A 26339-nucleotide genomic window follows, 5' to 3' on the forward strand; every position below is an offset into this window, starting at 1 on the left:
TCCTAATATAGCTGTGATTCATATACCATACAAATTTTGTTACAGTTGGCAGAATGTTATGGGAGAAAATGGGATTTAAATATAAAATTACCATTGGCGGGAAAATTAAAGCAATGTTCAAGTGACTTCTTCGTGATTCATTACCTAAAAGTCACCAGAACCGTATGTTTTTCCTTCCTTTTCTTTCTTAGCAGCTTCTGTACGAATACTGGTAACTCTGGCAGTTTGTCTCTTCTTCTCATTCTCCAAAGAACTGAAAATAATTCACCTCCATTTTGTTTTTCACAATGCAACTTTTCCTAAGTCGAAGTTATGGGAATTGTAGTTTCTGTCATGTTATGATTGTTGGCTACAGGTGCAGACTTACATGGCTTGAAGTTGATGCAACACTTTCCTGATAAGAGCAATCTCATTCCGATAACATTTCATGACTTTTTGTCCCTGGTTTCCTCAATGGAGGCTCCTGTTCGGTAATAGCTGATCCCCATCTCTTTCCTATCAAAAGTTCAGCAATTCGTCAATTAGCTAAGGGTGATTTATGTTTACGCATATTGTTTATTCCCTTGGATACAAGCTATTAGTTATTACTGCACACTATCTTTCAATAGTAATAGTATATTGATATGCAACTACAAGAGGTGGTGGTGGTGGTGATTATTGTTTTAAGAGGAAGTACAACTAGGCAACCATCCTCAACTACAAGAGGTTACTTGCGGGCATACTTCACAAAACTATACAGACTGGCTACCACCACAGAATTCACAAAAAAGATTAAATATACAAGAATAACAAACTTATACTTGTTAGCACTCTTGTTGTACCATCAGGAATACCAATACACGCATAAAATGTTGCTCAGTGACAGCCGAGTACTGAAATATTAGTGCGTAACAGGCTTTATAAATTCATTCAGAAATATGGTAGATCATACAGCTGGATTCTGTATAAATATATCGAGAGAGGGGCGTGGGGCTGTTGACCCATCCTATGGATGCGTAATTGCACAGAACAGGCATATTTGATTGAATGGAAACATGACAGTGACAGTATTACCTAACAAAGCAGTTCAGCAGATGCCACGCCAATTTCTGCTGGGTGCAGACCGGCAAACAAAGCATTATTAAAGTAATAAATCATTTGAATTCAATGGAATAACTTTCACTCACACTTATCATATGGTACCATGTTATGGAGTAACTCATCAGGGGCTCAAGACGTGTTCAAATGTTAAAAGAAGGCAATAAGATGTATTAAAGGGAAGGCCACAAGGGAGTCATGTAGACCTTTACCACATGTTAGGCTGAGGAAAACATAAGAAAACTATAGATGAAATGGCATTAAATTATTCAACAAACTACCTGCCCATGTAAAGGATATGCCCCTATGTAACTTCAAAAGAACCCTTAAAAATTGGTTGACGTCCAATAGCTTCTACTCAATATCTGAATTTGAAGGAAAAAGAACACTGTTTCAAGGTGGGTAATAAAGGTCAACGTCATCCTAACACATTGGTAAATTAGTAGTTATTTATCACTCTTTTAGACGAATAGTGTTATGTTTATTTTAACTCTTGTGTATATAGTTGTATTTATTTACTGTGCTTAATGAGATACTTGTAATGTTGTGTAACTATGTACCTATGACTCTGTCCATTGCAACTCCCAGTTGCCTAATGAAAATAAAATTCTAAACTATTCTAGTCTCTATTCTGTTCAGTCCTTTCAATTTCAATCATAAAAATTTTTTCACCAAAATATCGATTTTTATCTCGTTAACTCTACATTCCTCTGGAGTTCAATCAATCAATCAATCAATCAATCAATCAATCAATCAATCAATCAATCACTACTGATCTGCATTTAGGGCAGTCGCCCAGGTGGCAGATTCCCTATCTTTGTTTTCCTAGCCCTTTCTTAAATGATCGCAAAGAAATTGGAAAAATATTGAACATACGTCGCACCGACACAGGTAGGTCTTATGGCGACGATGGGACAGGAAAGGGGTAGGAGTGGGAAGGAAGCGGCCGTGGCCTTAATTAAGGTACAGCTCCATGAAGTTTATAAGAATTGAGGTCCCTTTCTTCTCTCTTCCTAATTTAATAATTATAATAATTTTTAAGAAGGAACTTCATTGCCATTTGCATCTTATCAGAAGGTTATGGTATGACTCTTGATCAGCAAATATGATCATATTATAGTTTTCTTCATTTTGCTCATGCATTTTCATTCTAGCATCCCCTAGTCATTGGTTTATCACTTTCCTGAATTCATGATGCTTATTTTGCTTCCTTACTCCCCCCACCGCTTCCCCCTATATCTCTCTCTCTCTTGCTCATATTTACTAGAACCAGATGTATGTGGGCTAATTAAAATGTGTGTAGAAATATTCTTCTTTATATGAACCTTTTGAGGTCCTTTGTCGGATTGCTACCATAGTTCATGTCCTGTATTGGAAAGTAATCTCTGATTTGGCATGCATATAAGTTGAAAAAGGTAGTGTTTGTTCCACCTAGTCAATACATTCAAATTTATTCACAGTTCAAAATTGTAAAACCATCAAATTATAACAACCGTACATGTTCGGCCTCGTTAGGCCATCTACAGCTGTCTAGAATAATATTGGCTTAAAATTAATGTATTGAAAACTGCAAAACAAGAGTAAAATTTGCATTCATATGATATCCTCTAAGCTAAAATAGGCGCGTGCTAAAACATCTTTAGATGAGAGTTGTTCGATGTGGTATCATGAAGTCAGAATGAGTCTGACAATGAACAGTTTTATGTGATGTACACAATGATATCATAATAAAAGTTTCTTTCTTCTCTTCTATAAATTTGTTTCAGTTAAAATATTGACAGCTGATTCATTAGAAATTGTTGTTCCACTTTATATAAAAACTTCTATAATATTTGAGTTTACAAATGTAGATTAAATTAAATGTAATGCAGTAATACATTACTGTCTGGCTGGCATCACTTAATGTGGAATATTTGATGAGTTACCACTTGCTTAATACCTCGTTAAACTTGGGTTATAATTTGTGAGCGAATGGATAGGTTGCTCCCTCCAAAGTAGTGATCAGCTTTACGACAAAATTGTAGTGTTCTTTCACAAATGTAACTTCACAGTTCTGGATATAAAGTCTGGAAGTGAAACATCAGTCAGGATTTGGTAAATTTTGAATGTTACCAATGAAGAAATCCTGGCACAAGTAAAGGGCATGGAAAACAATGGGAAAGCGTGCAACACCACTGATTCATATACTTGATGAAATTCTGATGGAATAGCAAGACATACTCTACTTATTCATATCAATACTCATGGTTATGGAGGAATAGTACATAGAAACAGTACCCCCAGGATTTGTCACCTCCCTGTCAAAAATCAGTAAAATAATTTTAAAGTATACAATAACCTGCCAGTTCTATTATAGGGGTAGCGCTCCTGGCTCTTACCCACAGGCCTCAGGTTTGATTCACTGCCAGGTCAGTGATTTTTACTGGACCTGAGGGGTGGTTTGAGGTCTACTCAGCTTACGTGATTACAACAATGAGGAGCTATCTGATGGCGAGATGGTGACACCAATCTTTTACTTCTACTGCATCCATTTCCATTTTCTTAATTCAGTATTTTTTATTTTACATTATGTTCATCACAAAGATGGTTGACGTTAAATGTTCTAGAGTTCCAGGGACAAGTAGGCTATAGTGAGTCATGACATTTTCAGCGATTGTTTTTTCAGCATTTTACAGAGTTCAAGACGTCATGTAATGTTTAATTAAAAATCACTTCACCTACAATGAAACTATTAACTCATACCCAATAAAATTACCCCTGCCAAACTTACTAAATCAGTACCGTCCTTGTGGATATATTTTCAGGCCATCATAATGGACTTGTAATCGAGGAATACAGTATGTTAACAGATTCGGGAATTTTAAAAACAGGGTGTATATATTTTCTTCTTTAGGTGAAGCATGAAATAGTTTGTAGATCTCCTTAATAACATATGATGTACAGTAGAAGTTTGCTATAGTGAGTACGGCATATAACAAGAACTTTACATAAAAACAATATATATACAATTCTCCACCTTATCAATACGAATTTATTTTACATTACAAAGAACTACTAAGAACGCACGGCTCCAGCACTTTACACACTCCACCTTGGTTTCTCATTACATACAAGCTTCCAGAACTAACCAACGTGCACCAAGACGCATAACTTTCATCATATTTGACTAATGCCACCAATCTTAAACATCGCGTCTACGGAAGAAAACATGTTCCATTAACATTTTTAATAACTTTAATATCTGTAGCTGCCAATAGATCTTCAGATAAACAACAGCATTACCTAATTTGCAGTGGATCATTATAATACTAATTACCTATACAACTTATATTTTTATGGATCCACTTTGTTGGAACAATATATACACAAATCCATTTATGCCAAATCAATGTATATGCTGTACTGCACACTAACAGCATCAATGTAATGAGTTTTTATACTAGACATGTGTGGCATACATACCATTGTTTTTGATTATATGCCCATTTTAACAATATTTTAATGTCCACATTAGCATATATTTTATTCAACTTTAACCTCACACTAAGTTCCAATCAGAATGTAATGACTTTACAAAATGAATTTAGCTTCTAGTATGTATAAAAGCAAGATGTTGCACTGACACTTAAATCAAAAATGTTCAAGCCTGTGTTCTGTAATATCATGTGACTAATCAACAGCCAATTCTGTAAATATTTGAACTTGTCACTGTTGAGTTACACAAACATATGTGTGTTCCATATTATATAACCTAAAAATTGGATGGTAGTAGCAGTAAGGTGATATGTGTCTTCATGAACGATGCACACTAGTCATGCATTAGACATACCAACATTAATGATCAGTCTAAATTAGTCTAAACTTTTACCACTATATGTGATGTTTTTATGAACAATACAATTTTTAATGCTTGTCAACTGAGGATGACCCCCTAGGGGTCGAAACTAGTCTTGACTATTTGACTATATTTACCTGCTTAATGTGAAATAAATTTGTATTGATAAGGTGGAGATTTGTATATATATTGTTTTTCTGTAAAGTAATATCCATCAATACGGAAATGAAACTTATAAATAACATCATCTTTGAATGTCGATGATAGAGCTTGCTAGTGGCATAGCAAGGAAACGATACCGAAGATGATCGATCACATGCAACATAATTGCTGGGATGCACAAATATCAGTAACGGAAAAAATCGTGCACGCTTAATCGCTCGTAATAACGGATGTGTCCATGATAGGACCGAAGGATAAAACGCAGAGTCTAATATAGGAATCTGGAAGGGACAGACAAAAACTATCGTTATAGCGGCGTTCTTGTTATATTGTTTATAAGTTTCATTTCCGTATTGATGGATATTACTTTACATAAAAACAATATATATACAATTCTCCACCTTATCAATACGAATTTATTTTACATTACAAATATTCAAGACTAGTTTCGACCCCTATGGGGTCATCCTCAGTTGACATGCATTGTAAATTGTTCATAAAAACATCACGTATAGTGGTAAAAGTTAGACTAGTTTAGGCTGATCATTAATGTTTGGTATGTCTAGTACATGACTAGTGTGCATTGTTCATAAAGACATATATTACCTTACTGCTACTACTATCCAATTTTAAGTTATATAGTATGGAACACAGATATGTTTGTGTAACTCAACAGTGACAAGTTCAAATATTTACAGAATTGGCTGTTGATTAGTCACATGATATTACAGAACACAGGCTTGAACATTTTTGATTTAAGTGTCAGTGCAACATCTTGCTTTTATACATACTAGAAGCTAAATTCATTTTGTAAAGTCATTACATTCTGATTGGAACTTAGTGTGAGGTTAAAGTTGAATAAAATATATGCTAATGTGGACATTAAAATATTGTTAAAATGGGCATATAATCAAAAACAATGGTATGTATGCCACACATGTCTAGTATAAAAACTCATTACATTGATGCTGTTAGTGTGCAGTACAGCATATACATTGATTTGGCATAAATGGATTTGTGTATATATTGTTCCAACAAAGTGGATCCATAAAAATATAAGTTGTATAGGTAATTAGTATTATAATGATCCACTGCAAATTAGGTAATGCTGTTGTTTATCTGAAGATCTATTGGCAGCTACAGATATTAAAGTTATTAAAAATGTTAATGGAACATGTTTTCTTCCGTAGACGCGATGTTTAAGATTGGTGGCATTAGTCAAATATGATGAAAGTTATGCGTCTTGGTGCACGTTGGTTAGTTCTGGAAGCTTGTATGTAATGAGAAACCAAGGTGGAGTGTGTAAAGTGCTGGAGCCGTGCGTTCTTAGTAGCTATATACACAATTGGCTATTGATTAGTCACATGAAAGTACAGAACACTGGCTTGAACATTTCTGATTGAGGTATCAATGCAACACCTTACTTTCATACATCCTAGAAGCTAAATTCAGTTTGTAAGGCCCATTACTTCTGATTGAAACTTAGTATGAAGTTAAAATTTGAATAAAAATATTTGCTAATGTAGACATTAAAATGTTGTTAAAATGGGCATATAGTCAAAAACAGTGGTATGTATGCCACACATGTCTAGTTAAAAATACATTACATTGATGTTGTTTATGTGCGGTACAACATGTACACTGATTTGGAATAAATGAGGTTTGTATATATAGTGTTCCAACAAAATGGATCCGTAAAAAATATTATATGTAAAGACAATTGGTATTATAATGATCCGCTGCAGATCAGGTAATGCTATTTATTTATCTGGAGATATTATTGGCAGCTACAGATGTTGGAGTTATTAGAATGTTAATGGAGCATGTTTTCTTCCGTAGTCGCGATGTTTATAGTTGGTGGCATTAGTCAAATATGTTGAAAGTTATGCGTCTTGGTGCACGTTGATTTGTCCTGGAAGCTTATATGTTGTAAAAGACAAGGTGGAGTGTCTGGAAATAGAAATAATAGTGTGATAATGTTGTGGATAGAAAGTGTAATAGTGAATCGTATGTCGTTTTACTTACGTAAAGTGTTGGAACCGTGCGTTCTTTGTAGCTGCCTGTTGGGATCTGATACGTGTAGCTCTGAGATTGTAGTTAGCGGCGGTAGAGGGGAGGTTTGGGGGGATGGGTGGAGTGTTAGTGATGGGAGTGGGGTTGGAGGGGAGAGGGTTTTGGGGCGGTTGATTTGAACATATCGATTTTTGTTTGCTTATTCTTTTGATATAGAAATCTTTTAATAAGGGAATTACTGCATGAAAAAGAATATTGTTTCTGTCTATACTTTCATTTAGGTTGGAGTTTGGATTCACGTATTTGTCTAAATTTATGTAAAATTCTTCTATTATACTGAGCAAGGGACTTTTTGGATTCATATTAAGGATTTGCATGTCGTTCTTAATGTCCGTGAAATTATGTTTTTGATCGTCAATATGCTGACCCATAGCTGAGAAATGTCTGTGTTTGACGGCGTTTACATGTTCATTATATCGTATTAAAAAACTTCTACCGGTAAGTCCTATATAGCTGGCTCGGCAGTCGTTGCATTTTAGGCGATAGACTCCTGAGTGATTGTATTTATTTATGTTATTAACTGATTTGGAATTGTATAGTATGTTGGTGTTATTGCGTGCCGTTTTATATGCTATTTTTAGGCCTTGTTTTTTGAAGATATTTGTTATGGGATGTATATGGTTATTGTTGTAAGTAAACAGTGCATATTCTTTTTTATTTTTAGTGATTCTGGTTAGCTTGGTTTTAGGTTGGTTTTTGACTTTATTGATGATCCGGTTTATCATTTCTCTTTTATATCCGTTTTGTTTTGCTATTTCATGGATTGTGTTTAGTTCTTTATTTAGATTTTCCTTTGAAAGTGGAATGTTGTATGCTCTATGAATCATACTATAGTATGCAGCTCTTTTTTGGGCATGTGGGTGGGTGGAGTCTATCTTTATTGTATTTGATGTGTGGGTAGGTTTTCTATATATATTGTATGTTAGGTGGTTGTTATGTCTGGTTATGGATATGTCTAAATAGTTTATGGTATTGTTGTGTTCAGTGTCCATGGTAAATTTAATGTGGGGATCTATTCTATTTAGTTGTTCTAGGATTATGTTTTCATTAGTATGTCTATTGTCCATGATTATAAATGCATCATCGACAAACCTGCACCAATAGATGATATTTTCTATTTTTTTAATTTCTTGGTGTTCTAAGTAATCCATATATATATCAGCTATTATGCCTGATATTGGTGATCCCATGGGTAATCCTTTTTGTTGATAGATAGTGTCATGGAACTTGAAATAATTGTTATTGATAGCGAATTGTAAAAGTTTAATAAATTCATCTATTTCCAACATTTCTGCAACATTACTAAGAATATAAGAATAGAACACTTCTACAAGCTAGCAACATATGATATAACAAACATGTATCCCAATATACCCACACAAAAAACTATCACTATCATAGAATCCAACCTTTACAACCACAGTAAGCTAAGCAAATTGGAAATAGATGAATTTATTAAACTTTTACAATTCGCTATCAATAACAATTATTTCAAGTTCCATGACACTATCTATCAACAAAAAGGATTACCCATGGGATCACCAATATCAGGCATAATAGCTGATATATATATGGATTACTTAGAACACCAAGAAATTAAAAAAATAGAAAATATCATCTATTGGTGCAGGTTTGTCGATGATGCATTTATAATCATGGACAATAGACATACTAATGAAAACATAATCCTAGAACAACTAAATAGAATAGATCCCCACATTAAATTTACCATGGACACTGAACACAACAATACCATAAACTATTTAGACATATCCATAACCAGACATAACAACCACCTAACATACAATATATATAGAAAACCTACCCACACATCAAATACAATAAAGATAGACTCCACCCACCCACATGCCCAAAAAAGAGCTGCATACTATAGTATGATTCATAGAGCATACAACATTCCACTTTCAAAGGAAAATCTAAATAAAGAACTAAACACAATCCATGAAATAGCAAAACAAAACGGATATAAAAGAGAAATGATAAACCGGATCATCAATAAAGTCAAAAACCAACCTAAAACCAAGCTAACCAGAATCACTAAAAATAAAAAAGAATATGCACTGTTTACTTACAACAATAACCATATACATCCCATAACAAATATCTTCAAAAAACAAGGCCTAAAAATAGCATATAAAACGGCACGCAATAACACCAACATACTATACAATTCCAAATCAGTTAATAACATAAATAAATACAATCACTCAGGAGTCTATCGCCTAAAATGCAACGACTGCCGAGCCAGCTATATAGGACTTACCGGTAGAAGTTTTTTAATACGATATAATGAACATGTAAACGCCGTCAAACACAGACATTTCTCAGCTATGGGTCAGCATATTGACGATCAAAAACATAATTTCACGGACATTAAGAACGACATGCAAATCCTTAATATGAATCCAAAAAGTCCCTTGCTCAGTATAATAGAAGAATTTTACATAAATTTAGACAAATACGTGAATCCAAACTCCAACCTAAATGAAAGTATAGACAGAAACAATATTCTTTTTCATGCAGTAATTCCCTTATTAAAAGATTTCTATATCAAAAGAATAAGCAAACAAAAATCGATATGTTCAAATCAACCGCCCCAAAACCCTCTCCCCTCCAACCCCACTCCCATCACTAACACTCCACCCATCCCCCCAAACCTCCCCTCTACCGCCGCTAACTACAATCTCAGAGCTACACGTATCAGATCCCAACAGGCAGCTACAAAGAACGCACGGTTCCAACACTTTACGTAAGTAAAACGACATACGATTCACTATTACACTTTCTATCCACAACATTATCACACTATTATTTCTATTTCCAGACACTCCACCTTGTCTTTTACAACATATAAGCTTCCAGGACAAATCAACGTGCACCAAGACGCATAACTTTCAACATATTTGACTAATGCCACCAACTATAAACATCGCGACTACGGAAGAAAACATGCTCCATTAACATTCTAATAACTCCAACATCTGTAGCTGCCAATAATATCTCCAGATAAATAAATAGCATTACCTGATCTGCAGCGGATCATTATAATACCAATTGTCTTTACATATAATATTTTTTACGGATCCATTTTGTTGGAACACTATATATACAAACCTCATTTATTCCAAATCAGTGTACATGTTGTACCGCACATAAACAACATCAATGTAATGTATTTTTAACTAGACATGTGTGGCATACATACCACTGTTTTTGACTATATGCCCATTTTAACAACATTTTAATGTCTACATTAGCAAATATTTTTATTCAAATTTTAACTTCATACTAAGTTTCAATCAGAAGTAATGGGCCTTACAAACTGAATTTAGCTTCTAGGATGTATGAAAGTAAGGTGTTGCATTGATACCTCAATCAGAAATGTTCAAGCCAGTGTTCTGTACTTTCATGTGACTAATCAATAGCCAATTGTGTATATAGTTGAACTTGCCACTGTTGAGTTACACAAACATATGTGTGTTCCATATTATATAACCTAAAAATTGGATGGTAGTAGCAGTAAGGTGATATGTGTCTTCATGAACGATGCACACTAGTCATGCATTAGACATACCAACATTAATGATCAGTCTAAATTAGTCTAAACTTTTACCACTATATGTGATGTTTTTATGAACAATACAATTTTTAATGCTTGTCAACTGAGGATGACCCCCTAGGGGTCGAAACTAGTCTTGACTATTTGACTATATTTACCTGCTTAATGTGAAATAAATTTGTATTGATAAGGTGGAGATTTGTATATATATTGTTTTTCTGTAAAATTCAAAGATGATGTCAGAGTAGATTAGTAATAGTAATTAGTAATAGTGCCTTTGCTGGCAAGACCTAGTGTTTACAGTGCACTATGTCTTCTGGTATAGGCTAGAGCAATTTTGTTACTTTCATTGATCTGTCTCTGTCGTATACTTGGCTTTGACAATATGAAAGTGACTGAGGTTTGAGCAATGCTAGTAATGCCATTCCTTATGCAGCCAGTCCCTGCTATGAATGGTGTGAAACTATTGCTCATAGGGTCGATTGGCGCATGCATTTCAGTGAGCTTGGCAGACTGATATGTAATAGCAACTTCTGGCTCAGTGAGGAAAGCAACGGGAAACTACCTCACTCCTCATATCCCTAGTACGCCTCTTCAGTGATGCCTAGGCCATCTATGACAGCTGATGGCGGAGCTGTTGAGGATCCAACCAGCCTTCGGGCTGATGACTAAACATACATACATACATACAATTAGTAATACCCGTCTTCTGCTGTTCCGTAAAGAACATTTGAAATGAAAGAGAACATGTTTTCGTAATAAATGGGTAAATAGCGTGTCCGATAGCAGTTGTTAACATGTTAAAAATAAAGGCCGAATAAATGATTGCTTAATTTTAATGCTAAATACTGCAATTAAATAAGAATGGGATACACCTCAGGGTATGGCAGAGTGCATAATTTATTTCGGAGGTTTATATTATCTCGCATCTGGTTAAATTTCGGAAAGGCTATTATGTTATTAAGGTTATCATTTCTCTACTGGCGTTTGAAATGTTTTCATCATACATATTGTACTGTTATGTTAGATGACGCTGTTTGAATAACAAAACTGAAACATTTGCCACAAAATACTATCGAACATCTTTGGTATGTTATACCGTAGTTTTCTTGCTATGTGCATTTGCAAGCTCTCTTGTCGACATTCTAAGGTGATGTTGGAGTCGATTAGTAATACCCATCGTCTGCTGTCCCGTAAAGCAAAATCGAAATGAAAGAGATCATGTTTTCTTAATAAATGCGTAAATAATGTGGCCGATAGCAGTTGTTAAATCATTAGAACCATACATGATTGGGGCCTTACCAGTGTCTTATATGCCCTCTCCTTTATATCCTTACTACAACCCCTAAATACCCTCATAACCATATGAAGAAATCTGCAACCTTTATTTGCAATCTCATTACATACCTATCTAAAGTTAATTATTTTATTTTTCTTGTTTTGTTATAGTTTCTACAGCAAGATATTTGAAGACCAGTTCCATATGTGCTTGGAGTTTCCTGCTCAGAATCGTTACATTGTGGCCTTTCCTCTTATTTGTGGCCATTTTCAGAGTTGTACTCATGAATTATGTCCAGAGGAGGTAAGTTTTTCCTACACTTGTATGAGTGCTGAAACTATCAATTTTCCAGATATTTTTAAGTTTGTTTGTTTACTGCTCAGATAAAATAGATGATGTTCCTTGTTATTTTTTCTCAGTTGGTCAGTAGATATGCAGATGTTCTGTAGATTAAAATTCTGTGTTTGTTCAAGTTACATTGTTCTCATATAGGATCAAATTACTTTTGACCTTGACCTAGAACTGGCCTCGACTACGAGGATGACATTTGTAACAAGTTTACAGTAAAACCTTTGGCTCTACCTACTCTTCTTCCATTCTTTGCACAAGTTGGTGTGAACCAACCATGACCGCCTCCTTTTCTTTCCCCTCCTACTTTCATCAACCTTTAACAATTACTTCTAGAGTAGTGATGTGAAATTATACTGTACAGTCTCTTAAGTCAAATGTTACAGTTTTTATCAGTATCTGTATGTTTAGTTCGTGGTTCGGAAACCAATAGTTGCAGCTGTGAAGAAATGATTAAGGATTCTGTGTATCTCAATAATTAAACTGAATATATTAAGAGTATGCTAAGAAGTATAAGAGTTTGATGATGGCTAGTTGTAAGTATAGTTACGATCATATACACTAACATATACGCTAATTCATAACCTGGAACATGTATGCTATCTTATCAAAAGTATCCAGTCACCTACTGAAACTATGCTCTAAGTGTTCATTGGATATACTGTCCAGTAGTGGACTTTAATGCAGGAGGCCCCAAACTTGGCCTTTATTACAGCTTGAATTCTGCAGGTGAGACTGTCTACCAGTTGTCGGAATGTCCCTGGGGGAATGGCAGTCCATTCTTCTTACAGTGCTGTAGCAAGCATGGTTAGTGATGTGAGTTGGATTCTGGAGTGAAGTTGCTGTTCTAGTACATCCTAAGGGCTCTGGGCAGGCCAGATTATTTATGGAACTTTCTTGCCCACAAACCTCTGTTTCAGACTGACTCCGCTTAATGGCAGGGAGGATTATTATGATTAACACTCGGTGATCATCCTTAAACTGGTCTTCAACCATTGACAAGATGCAGCTAGTCAAAATGTCCATATATCCTTTCAGCTGTAAATTACTGTGTAATATTACACTGTCGCCTCTCCCTTGCCAAATTTCACTGCGAGCCTTCCATCTGACTGTCACATGGTATAGCACGGTTCGTCACTCCACTCCAAATCACCTGTCTCCAGTCGTCCATGGATCAGTGGTGCTGCTCTTTACACCACAGAACGGTGCGCTTAGCGTTCAATGGTAAAGCTTGCGTTTTGTGTATAGGTGTTTGATCCTTGAACCCCAGTTCTCATATCTTGTCCTTGAGCAGTCATGGTGCTAGCTGCACAGTCAGTAGCACTGCAGAATTCATAGGCGATGGTATCACGTGATGTGAAGTGATTTTCATTTACCACCTGCTTCAGTGCTTGACGGTCCCTATCAATCACCCCGCTTGACCTACCCAGCCTTGTTCTGGCTGTGTCTTCCCATTTCCACTTCATAATCACTTCCCTGATAGTCAATTTGGGCAACTTGAGAACAGTGGAAGTGCCCTAACTGTTTGTTCACTGATGTGGCGACCAATAACCATTCCACCTTCAAAGCCGCTAAGCTTCTTTGCTCTATCCATTTGGCAGGTATCTCATAGCACTGAACAACATCAAGCCCTCAGCTGCCTTTTATGACTGCAATGGCAATTGTAGTGGTATCTAGGCTCTAGTTTACCTATACAGTGGAGTATCCAGATACTTTTGATCTGATAATGTATGATTCAGTATTAGAAAAACTGATGGCAGCAATGAAAAGTGTAAATCACTTTGTGGGTTGAAGGAAAGAGAGAAAGAAAGTGCATACAAGACTGTTTGTAACATGTTAGAGAGAGTCAAAATGAAAGATAAATAAGAGCCAGCTGTAAACATGAAATGTTGCATTCCAGACCTTTGGAATTTTACTTAGCCAAGGTGTTTCAGTGAAAGAATTTAAAGCAAGTCAATGGTGGTAGAAGAACTGTGATTGATGAGGAGAGCGTTCATCTATGTGTAAACAGCAGTGTATGAATATACGGAAATCTTCCTTGTCCTTTTGATTTTTCATGTTTTCCCTTGTCTTCTCTTTCTGTTGTTCTCATATCTCACACTGAACTGTCGTATTTATTCAGTTATGTGTTCATATCTCTGCTCTTGTCTTTTTATACATGACTTGACCAGGTATATAGTGCATTGCAATATCAAATTAGAGGTATACTAAATACAAATATGCAAAGAGATTTTTGAAGAAATCATGTAAATCGTTTATATTTCATTGATATATATTCATGAGGCCTAGAATTGATATTTTTCTATAAATTTTGACAGGTATGATTTAAATCATTCTTGTAAAGTAGTGCACGAGATATTCTTTTTTTCAGAGACACCATATTCGTGAAAGGAGCTTGTCTGTGGTAAATATGTTTCTGGATGAAATGGCAAAGGAGGCAAAAAACATCATAACTACCATCTGTGATGAGCAGTGTACTATGAGTGACAAGGTAGGATAATCAAGGGTATTGGCTATATTATCATTTTTTAGTGAATATGCAGTCCTATATAATTCCCTTTTCTATTTCAGCTTCTCCCCAAGCATTGTGCTATTTTGATTTCCCAAGTGGTTAATCGGAAGAAGAAGGACAAGAACAAAAAGACTGCCCATGAAATTGCAAAACCCGGTGTTGAAAGTTTCCGTAAAACGAGGGAGGAACTTACAACGTAAGAATAATATCTATGCATACCAATTATTAACCTTACTAACCTTGTAATATATGCTAATATCTAGTGGAACCATTTCAGATGAGACTGAAATCATAATTCATCAGTGGGACCTCTTGGTTTGGCCCCTTGAACCAGTTATTATTATTAATATCATAATTATTCATCTTGTGGCTGTAATTCAAATTGGACAAGAATTTGTTCGGAGTAATGCTGCAACCCAGATTGAGGAGGGGAAAACAAATAGCCACATGACTTGGATATAAGTCAGAGGGTACATCACGCTAAAACATTCTATTTTGCATGACACTGTACTGGCAGTGAGCTAGGGCTGGAAAGGTAATGGTGATGCCCTTGATTAATTTACATCCCCAGCTGGCATTTTCTTGACAAGAAAATGGCAAACCTCCAAAAACAGTCTTCAAGGCTGTTAATTGTTGAGTTTGAATTCATCATCTCTTGAATGCTAGCTTACAGCTACATGATCTGTACCTCATAGCCAACTTTCTTGATCATCCCAACTTTCTCTGATCATTCCATTATCAGGTTATTAATAAAAACTTACCTGATGGACAGGTCTTCACTTGCAGCATGGGGTTTTCAAAATTCAGTGAAAATGAAAATCCACAGCCTGTTTCCAGTCATTTGACTGAGTCAGGAATGGAATGAATGAAGCCCTATCTAGCGGCAAGGATAGGAATCGTATCGGCTTCCGAAGAGTGTCACACTCCTCTGGGGCAATGATTAATGACTGACAGATGAAGTGAAATGTTAATGGAGTGTCACTAGAAAGAAAGATGACAGGGAAAACCGGAGTACCTGGAGAAAAACCTGTCCTTCCTCCGCTTTGTCCAGCATAAATCTCACATGGAGTGACCGGGTTTTGAACGATGATATGCGGCGATGAGAGGCCAGTGCGCTGCCGCCTGAGTCACGGAGGCTTCAAAATTCAGTATTGTTGTTAATTCATGTAAGGTCAACAATCCCACATACAGTTAAATTTCTTCAATGCACTTCACATTTACACGTTTATTTAAGCTTTCTCATCTTCTCCCCTCCCAATAATGTAGAGTTTGAGGGATGTTCCACCATTCAACACATTGCAACAATTTATTCAATTATAAGAAGGCCGGTTTCGACTCCCATGGAGTCATCATCAGTTCTTGATGAAAATTAAATTAAGGGGAATCTGATAACAATCATCATAACAAAAAATCCATGCACCTATAGGTGGTTGCATGGAAATACATCATTGAGTTGATAGATATTACCTTGAAATGCAACATACACTTGGCAAGGAGAGCTTGGAGCTTAGAAAGTTCCCAGTTCTGGCTCTAACAGTCTTGTGTTCATAGAACACGGAACGGACGATCATAACTTACGATTCTCCCCTCCCGTCGTGGTCCTGACTAAATTTCTGTTTCTTCCATATTAATTTATGTTTTTGTGTTCATATTTTTTATGCTTATGCAATCATATTTTTAAGTTATAAGTTATAGAACATCACTTATATGTTTAACCTCTTAACCAGGCGTGATGAGTTAATTCATCTACCAATAGTTGTTACTCAATCAGGTAATGATGTGTTAACTCATGTAGTCTTCAAAAACTGTTATCTGCTAGGTGGGACATGTTATTTCTCTCTTTTTGTTGCTGAGCCTGGGGCCGGGAGAGTGCCCGTATGAATCACTTGTAAATAACAAGCACACATAATAATGCATAATCAAAGTAAAATAATTTCTCACCCTGTCACAGAAGATGTTGAAAATATCCTCCACCTGCATCTACACAATTTTGGCTTAGTCTAACGAAATTTTGTTTGCGTTCATCTAGAGTATGAAAGTTGGCGGCAGTAACTGCAGACAGGATAATAGAGCCTATAGTTTTTGAAACCACAATCACTGGGCAAAGATAAAGGAATGACATTCCTATACCATTTTTTAACAACTGACGGACAACGAATGCCAATCTGGATATTTCCAGCAAGACTCGGCAACCGCGCATGTGGCTAAAGAGTCATTAAGTTTGAGGATATTTTTGACAATGGGGTAATCAGTAAACCATTGTGGCCCGCAAGATCCCCAGATCTTACGGTTTGTGATTGTTATTTATGAGGAAAATTGAAAACTAAGGTTTATGCAACAAACCCTCACACTCTAGATGAACTCAAAATATCACGAGAGAAATATAGGCTATCTCAGTAGATGAACTAATGCGTATGAATGAAAATGTCCTTGATTATGTGTTATTATGTGCACTTGTTATTTACATGCAATTTATACAGGCGCTCTCCCGGCCCCAATCTCGGCGAACTGCCATGTGCTCGCCTCACTTTGAGTGAAAAACCCTGTAGATGTCGAATAGTTTCCAGACTTCCTGTACCAAACTGCGCACTACTATTTCATTGCATTTTCTTATGCTCATTTAGATGATAAAACTATTCATCTCATTGATTCAGATGACGAATTAGGACAGTTCTTTGAATGGAGAGGATAACACAAGTGGTGAAACTCACAGTGAGCTTGCATCTGTGCCATTGTAAATAGACTCATTGGACAGAAATGATTTTGAAGATTGTCTTACTATTCTTTCTGTAACATCAAGTACAGTACCTACACTACAGTACAGTACAGTACAGTACAGTTCTCTACTTTTATTTTTCACTGCTTTTCTTGCTATATTGTTACAAGACACATTTGTATAGTGTAATAATAATGCAGTTCATTACAACAGTCACATTATTTTATTGGTTGTTACTTTGTGTCAGATGTATCATAATGTAGTTGCAAGACATTGAATCAAATATTGATTTATGGTTTGAATTACCAAATACAAATCAAAAGAAACCACTTTACCCTTTGCGAAAATCAAATGATCATAAATATGTCTCTCAGTCATGGTCATCCATCAATGGCTGCTGATTTCAGATGACCACAAGTTATAAGACATTGCCTGAATGGTTGCTAGGTAACGTCTGATCATCGATCCATACCTTACACCACAGCCTGCACGGTTGCTAGGATTACACTACCGTCACACATTTTGTGACACTAACTTCCATAACGTATATTTTCAGATGACCTCCAGCTGTAAAACATATTTATGTCCAAACGGGCAGGACTAGATAACTCTTCTTCCGCAAAGGTATGCGCACGTAATGGGCGGGGCGAGTTCCTTCATCATTCCCGGAAGAGTAATGTATGTGACAAGGTAACTCGTCACTCACATCATCATAATGGTCATGACAAATTAACTCTTTTTCTGTCAAAATATATTCCCGCTATGAATGTTCGTTCCTCAGTGGAAACTCCTCAGTTAAGAGGTTAAATACTCATTTTATTAACATTGTGTTTGCTGTAAAAACGTATGTTAGGTTGCAAATATTTGCCAAACTACATTTCCAGGTAATTATCCTTTGATGCCAAGAGCAGCAACCTTGAGGATATTTACGGAATCTGTTCACGACCCTTGTTCACGCACGTACAGTATTAAGGTCAACACTTTATGCATTTAAGTTTTATGTTATTATGTTAACAGTTAATTTTCTATGTGAAAGAGGCCTTTGAAGTTACTGAGGTGTAGGCATTCACAATAACAACACTGATATATCAGCCATTGAGAAATGAGAACAAGTGAACGTCTGTGCTATATAGCTGACAGCTAATTTAAAATGGTTGCTACCAAGCTTGATAGCTGCAGTCACTTAAGTGCAGCCAGTATCCAGTATTCAGGAGATAGTGGGTTTGAACCCCACTGTCAGCAGCCTTGAAGATGGTTTTCCGTGGTTTCCCCTTTTCACACCAGGCAAATGCCGGGGCTGTACTTTAATTAAGGCCACGGCCGCTTCCTTCTCACTCCTAGCCCTTTCCTGTCTCATCGCCGCCATAAGACACATCTGTGTCGGTGCGACGCAAAAAAAAAAAAAGGCTGCCTGTGGCCAGGTAGCAAAATAGGTTATGTCTTTTATGTCTTTACTCTAGGATAAACGGCTTTAAAAAAAATTCCATTCACAATTTCATTCACAAGGTGTTGATGTCCATACAGTAGCTTTCAACACTTACCTTGCCCTTACTAAGTGGTGCTACAGTCCAAGATGTGACACCACATCGTCCAGCCAGCGCTTTTTTGGTCGCCCTTGACTTCTCTTTCCAGCAGGTCGTCCATGGAACACCTGACGCACCATCCTTGACTCAAGCATGTCCTAGCCACTGGATCCAGGAGCTGTTCACCTCTGCGACAATGGTAGGGTCTCCATACAGATCGTAGATCTCCTTGTTAATGTGGATGCGCCACTCACCCATGTTCACAAACAGGCCCGTAGATTTTACGGAGTGACTTCCTCTCCCACCTATTTAACAACTCCTCAGTTCTCATGTTCATCACCCACGTCTTGCACCCATATGTGACAACAGGTCGAATGATGGTCTTGTAGATGGATTTCTTACACCTGCTTGATAGTGTTCTTGATCGTAGCAGATGGGAGAAACTGAAGTAGCTTCGGTTCCTGAAGCGGAGTCTTTCATTTATTTCCTCGAGACAGTAATTTCTGTCGGTGATAATTGAACCCAGGTATTTGAAATTTCTTTTTTTAGAGAAGGTGTTATTACCAATAACAAGCTCCATCAGTACCTCACCTTGTCTCATTGTGATCACTTACTTTGTCTTCATGCCATTCATTTTTAACCCAGCTTCTAATGCAGTCTGATTTAATTCAAGAAATGAACGTTTCACATCCCCCAATGTTCTTCCCAGCAGTGCAACATAATCCGCATAAGCAGGACACTGGACAGGCCTATTGAACAATGCTCCAGTTGCTTCACTCTGATATTGGATATTACTGCACATTGTACCTTGGTCACTCGTAATGATGTTATGGATAAGCCTCTCCAATACTAGGTTAAACAGTACACCTCAGGCCTTGGTTGACAAGGAACTTGTGTGAGTACTATTCCTGTACCTTTACTTTACGCTTGGTTTTGGTGTCATCCATACTAGTGTGATGATCATCTTATGCACTCCAAGCTGGCCCAAGGTTTCTTACAACAAGCTCTTCTTAATCCTATCATATGCTTTTTGAAAGTCTATGTACTATTGATATACCGGTACATTAAATTCATGGCGTTTCTCTTAGGACACATCGAAGAATAAAGATTTGGTCCGTGGTTGAGGGGTTCCTTCTGAAGCCGCACTGGTAGTCACCAAGACTGTTAGAGCCAGGACTGTTCAGCAAACTCTTGCAGCCTCACCGTGATGATACTGGTGAGCAACTTGTAGCCCATGGTAAGCTTCGAGGTCATCTTGTGCACTGGAAAGATGATGGCTGCCTCCCACTCATCAGGCATCTTTTCTTCTGCCGAAATTTTCTTAATCACGGCATGGAGCCGATCGTGGAGAAAGCTCCCACCTTTCTTCAAAAGCTCCGCCATGATCAAAGCCTTACCTGGTGGCTTGTTGTTCTTTAGCCATTTGATGGCATCCGTTACTTCAGCCCCGGAAGGAGCCTCGACCAAAGGATCGAGCACTCCTTGGTAGATGTCCTCATCCTGTCTGTCCTCACTCTCACTGAGTTCGTTCAAGACACACTCAAAGTATTCAGCCCACCTCTCCAGAATAAGGCTTGCCTCCATCACATGATTACTTTCTGAATCTTTGCACATGATTGTCCATGCTTGGAAGCCTTCCTTCTATCTTTTAGTGCATGAGTACATTCCTCTCACATCTCTCTTCTCAGCATATTCCTCGATGGTTAGGATCTTCTATTCCCACTGGCGTTTCTTCTTCCGGCAAATCTGTATTCATTGCAAGTTGCAAGTTCATTGCAGTTGCCGTATACATTCTAATCTCTCCACCGCAGTTCACAACACAAGCAACTCTCTTCTATCTCACCAGACCAGTAAAAAACAATAACTTCATCCCGAAGTCTGCCATACTTTATTCCACGGAACAATATCAATTTGTCTCACCGGCATCTCACACCGATGTCTTCACATCACATTCGATGCTACAGAAGTCAACTAAAAGAATAAGCGAAAGTTTCAACCCGCAACATTTTCCTAATTAGCAATTACCCACTAATAACTGTCACCATTGTTGCCATTCAAACGCACGGAATACCCATGAATCTCCATCCACACTGACCAGTCTCCGTCCGATCTCGGTGCTGCAACCAGACAACTTTCAGCTTGATGCCTATAAAACCTCATTTGGCTATGAAATATTTCCCTACCCCCGGTGATTTTAACTAAAATAAACCGCTCTACATATTTCTGAAATGTCAATGCTAATTCCTTCTTCCAAGCTCTAAAACATCAGGACGCACTTGGTACTAGAATTTTTTATCCTTGCGCACCAAGCTGCTCTTGTGTAATTATGTATATAATTGTAAATCTCAACTGTTCAATTAGATAATGTAATTACTATATAGTTACCAACCATTGACATCATTTTTTATTACAAACATTTACGCTGAATGTTATAATGTAAATATTTTTAAAACTTTATCTCAACTGTTCAATTGAACAATGTAAATACTGTATAGTTACCAACCTTTGACTTTAATTTTTGGTTACAAACATTGACGCCGAACACTACACCGTTTCTCCCTTAATTGTTATAATGTAAATATCTTTAAACTTTATATTTTCCTATGATTGCGTCAACTGTTCTCCAGAGCACCACTGCCGAACGCTACTATTTTAATTTTACGCATTGGTGCTGACTTCTCATCTATAAACCTATATGTTCAACCATCACTTTTGTACAACTATTTCCCATACTTAATTTTTGTATGTGTATTAATAATATGTATTAATTTGTGCATGTCAACTACTAACCAGGTACCTGATTTTTTGCCTTCAGGTGATAATTTGACTGATGATGCCCTCAATGAAGGGCGAAACATGTCTCAAGTGGAATCAATAATAAATTCCTAATTTATAAAATTTATATGTATTGAATAGGTGATAAAACAAACCTTTTAGCATCCTAAAATCTGTATTCACTCGCACCATGGAGTGGTCTGAGTCAACGTCTGCCCCCACCCGCATACATACATGTATATCCAAGATGTCTGTCAAGACATGATCAATCTGTTTCCGTGTGACGCTGTCTGCTGAGCACCATGTAGCTTTATGGATGTTCTTGTGGGTGAAAACGGTGCTGCTGACAGCCATTCCTTTACCAGATGCGAAGTCCACAAGCCTCATTTCATTATCATTGCTCTCGTCGTGTAGGTTTTCTCTTCCGATTGTGGGTTGTACTGTAGGTAGGCTTCCTTTCCCACCTTGGTGTTAAAATCACCCAGAACCACATTGATGTCATGTGCCACATCGTACAAGGACTTGAGCTGTTCATAGAAGCAGTCTTTATCTTCATGGGCAATGTCTTCAGTGGGGATATGGGCACATATAAATGTGATACTAAGAACTTGCCCTTCAATCGTAGCAAGGACATGCGCTCAACCTTTGGTGTAAATTTTGTCACTGCCAATACCCATTCCTCCCTCACAGCAAAACCAGTTCCATTAAGGCTCTTTGTAATACCAGTGTAAAACAGAGTACATTTTCCTCTGGTTATACTTCCAGTCTCTTTCCATCTTACTTCTTGAAGTGCTGTGAGGTAGATGTTATACCTATAGAGTTCTCTAGTTAAATTTCCAAAGGCTCCAATCTGGTGCAAGCTGAGGACATTCCAGGTTCCAATCCAAAAGTCATTTCCATGTCCAGGCAAAGGTCTAGTACCAAGTAAATCAGTCCGGCTTTTCTTCTTTGGTGTAGTATTCATAGCAGATTATTTTTCCCATGGTCGAGTAGCTAACACTACGCACAACCTTCTGGGGAGGTTACCCCTCACAGCTTTCTTGGATAGCTACCCATTGATGTCAGGATGGGTCCCTTAGCCTTCTGAAGTTCCCTCTTCTCCCCACAAGGCAGTGGGTTCTGACCATTTTACCTCATCTGCAGGTTGCCCCTGCCACCATCTTCGCCGTACTGGACCATCGGTCCTCCGCCTTAGATGCTGTTGAGAATTTCTCCCTCCTCCTCTCTCATCTGGGCTTGGGATCAGCAGTGGCAGAGTTAGTTTTCAACACTACATTGTTATATAATTTGTTTTTATTCTCATACAAGGAGGGATGTATCCGATACGTTGCATGTGCAACTATGAACCACCGAGCTCGATAGCTGCAGTCGCTTAAGTGCGGCCAGTATCCAGTATTTGGGAGATAGTAGGTTCGAACCCCACTGTCAGCAGCCCTGAAAATGGTTTTTCTTGGTTTCCCGTTTTCACACCAGGAAAATGCTGGGGTTGTACCTTAATTAAGGCCACGGCCGCTTCCTTCCCATTCCTAGGCCTTCCCTGTCCTATCGTCGCCATAAGACCTATCTGTGTCGGTGCGACGTAAAGCAACTAGCAAACAACTATGAACCTCTGAACAGCTGTTTGTTCACATTGGCTGATTTCTTATGCTCCGCACAAACTTAAGGGTAGAAACTTGGACCCTGCTAGCTGTGAACGGTTCCATTATATTATGTAGCATCTAGTTTTTATATTTGCTTTATGCGTAATTTTCGTTGTGAATAGGCCTTTTAAGAGTGTTGGCATTTATACTGTTTTATTTAATGTTAAGAACTTCATCTTTGGTCCATATTGAATAGAGATTAACAAATAATAAAGTAGAGTGCAAAATTGTGTTTTGTATTGAAAAGGTGGATCTGTTGCACTTTACTTTATTGTTTGTTAATTTATACTGTTTGTGAGTGGAAAGGTGGTTGGTGGAAAGAACTGACATTCCATTATGGCCCCAAAGACATGTTTAATGCTGATTAGACAAGTCATTTTGTTTTAAATTTCATGCCTGAACGAACAGTGCCATTCAAAGATGAGAATTATCATGAGAAAAAACACAGTAAGGAACATGTAACAGTGTTGTTATGCGCAGATTTTGACGGAACAGTAAAACTGCCTTCTTTAACAGCAGTAAAATTTGCAAAGACGTGATGTTTTAAAAACGAGTAATGAGAACTTGTGGATCATGACAGAATTGATTTAAGAGCGGTTGAAAGGAATCTATGCAAAAATGAACACGATTAGTAGGAAGATTCCCCCTTCTTGTCGACAGATGTACAGCACACCCTCTCGACACACCATGCCTGAGAAATGTGACATTGAATTTTTGCTTGCAAATTGCACGAGTGAATTGCTAACACTGGACCTTGGGATTGTTCTCAGTCTTACCTTGTACTGTGCCTATGAGCAACCCGATTCAAATGTAATAACTTTTGTGACTAGTCTTCTTACAATTAGTGCTGTTTTAACCCTTCCAATTTCAAAGTATCAGTTGACTGATGTGTCAGAACGGTCAGCTTCTTGGGTGTGAAGGCATGCTAATAAAGATATTAACCTGACATTTTGCACATTTGCAAATAATTTTCTAGTAAATACACTGAAACTTGTCTAAACAATTGGCCTCAACCGTCTGAGCCACTCAGCCCGGAATCATGTGAAGAAATAGACCTCTTCGGCAATTCCAAAATTTCGCAACCTTAATTCATCGGACACGTGTACTAACGGCCATTTTTTTCAGACATATGAATCAGTCATGTTAATTGGTTGAAAGTATTCTCACTGTCGGCGGCCCTGAAAATGGTTTTCCGTGGTTTCCCATTTTCACACCAGGCAAATGCTGGGGCTGTACCTTAATTAAGGCCACGGCCGCTTCCTTCCCACTCCTAGCCCTTTCCCGTCCCATCGTCGCCATAAGACCTATCTGTGTCGGTGCGACGTAGAGCAACTAGCAAAAAAAAAAAAAAAAAAAAAAAAAAAGAGAAGAAGGTATTCTCCCTCCCACTTTCCCTATCTTATCAGGATAGACATTGAAATAAATAGATTATGCTTTTTTCCTCTAAATTGAACACTTGAAATAATAATCCTTTCTTAGTTTGAATAACAATTATTAATTACAAAATATTATTTCCATTAAAGTGTGTAAAATTTAACAAATAAAGTCATGAATTGCAAACAGTAGGATAATTAAAGTTCATAGTTTGTTAAAAAAAGCGAGCCTCCGTGGCTCAGACGGCAGCACGTCGGTTTCTCACCACTGGATATCGTGGTTCAAATCCCGGCCACTCCATGTGAGATTTGTGCTGGACAAAGCAGAGGCGGGACAGGTTTTATCTGGGTACTCCGGTTTTCTCGGTCATCTTTCATTCCAGCAACACTCTCCATTATAATTTCATTGCATTTGTCAGTCATTAATAAATCACCTTGGGAGTGGTGACCCCATTGTAATAACGGCCTATATATGTTTCATTCATTACATCCCTGACCCGGTCAAAGACTGGAAAACAGGTTGTAGGTTTTCATTTTCAGTTTGTAAATAAATTAAGAATATTAACTGTAAGAAGTTTGAATCAAAATGATTAATTTATACAAAAAGTAGTTTCATTAAAGTTTGTAAAAAGTAACAGTAAAAATAATAATCATAGGTACATTAGTCTGAATCTAAATTATTAATTTAAAAAATAGTTTAATTAACATTTCTAGAAAGTAACAATAAAGAATAATAACCATAGGTAGTTAGAATCAAAATTATTATAGTAATTGCAACAAAGAAATAGTTTCATTGTACTTTTTAGAAAGTAACCATTCCATTGTAAGTTTGCCATTGTAATGGTTGACAGTGTTGACTTGTGTATCAGTCGTACTTCTCCAATGAAGACAACTTCTTTATGAGTACTTTGTTCCTTTTTATTTAGCCGTAAGTTTCTCTACAAGGTACCAAATGATTCATTTGGATGATCAACAAAAGCATTGGTTCTAGGAAACAATAAATTCACATATTTTCTTCAAGTTTGGAATGGTTACGTCCTGCTTATTCAGGTCCTTGAGAACAGATAACCACCTTTGTTTGATAGCTCGATAGCTGCAGTCGCTTAAGTGCGGCCAGTATCCAGTAATCGGGAGATAGTGGGTTCGAGCCCCACTGTCGGCAGCCCTGAAGATGGTTTTCCGTGGTTTCCCATTTTCACACCAGGCAAATGCCGGGGCTGTACCTTAATTAAGGCCACGGCCGCTTCCTTCCAATTCCTAGGCCTTTCCTATCCCATTGTCGCCATAAGACATATCTGTGTCGGTGCGACGTAAAGCAAAAAAAAAAAAAAAGATTGTTACTTCTCAGTCCACTATGCTAGGAGAGTGTCTGTGAGGTAGGAATTCAGCACACACAACTCGTTGAACATATTGTCAAGTGATTCTGCTGGTAGCATGTTTTCATAG

The 26339-nt window shown here is 37.3% G+C and overlaps 1 protein-coding gene across 1 annotated transcript in view; it reads left to right on the forward strand.

Moving 5' to 3' along the window:
• Hem (Nck associated protein 1 Hem) overlaps nucleotides 1-26339 on the forward strand; it is a 318021-nt gene that overhangs the window by 200836 nt on the left and 90846 nt on the right. Inside the window, exons 12-14 of the mRNA XM_067140394.2 lie at nucleotides 12177-12309; nucleotides 14726-14845; nucleotides 14926-15062. Coding sequence (XP_066996495.1) covers nucleotides 12177-12309; nucleotides 14726-14845; nucleotides 14926-15062 — 390 coding nt within the window. The remainder of the gene's footprint in view (nucleotides 1-12176; nucleotides 12310-14725; nucleotides 14846-14925; nucleotides 15063-26339) is intronic.

Source organism: Anabrus simplex, chromosome 2 (genome assembly GCF_040414725.1).
Source record: "Anabrus simplex isolate iqAnaSimp1 chromosome 2, ASM4041472v1, whole genome shotgun sequence".
In the NCBI taxonomy this organism is placed as follows: domain Eukaryota; kingdom Metazoa; phylum Arthropoda; class Insecta; order Orthoptera; family Tettigoniidae; genus Anabrus; species Anabrus simplex.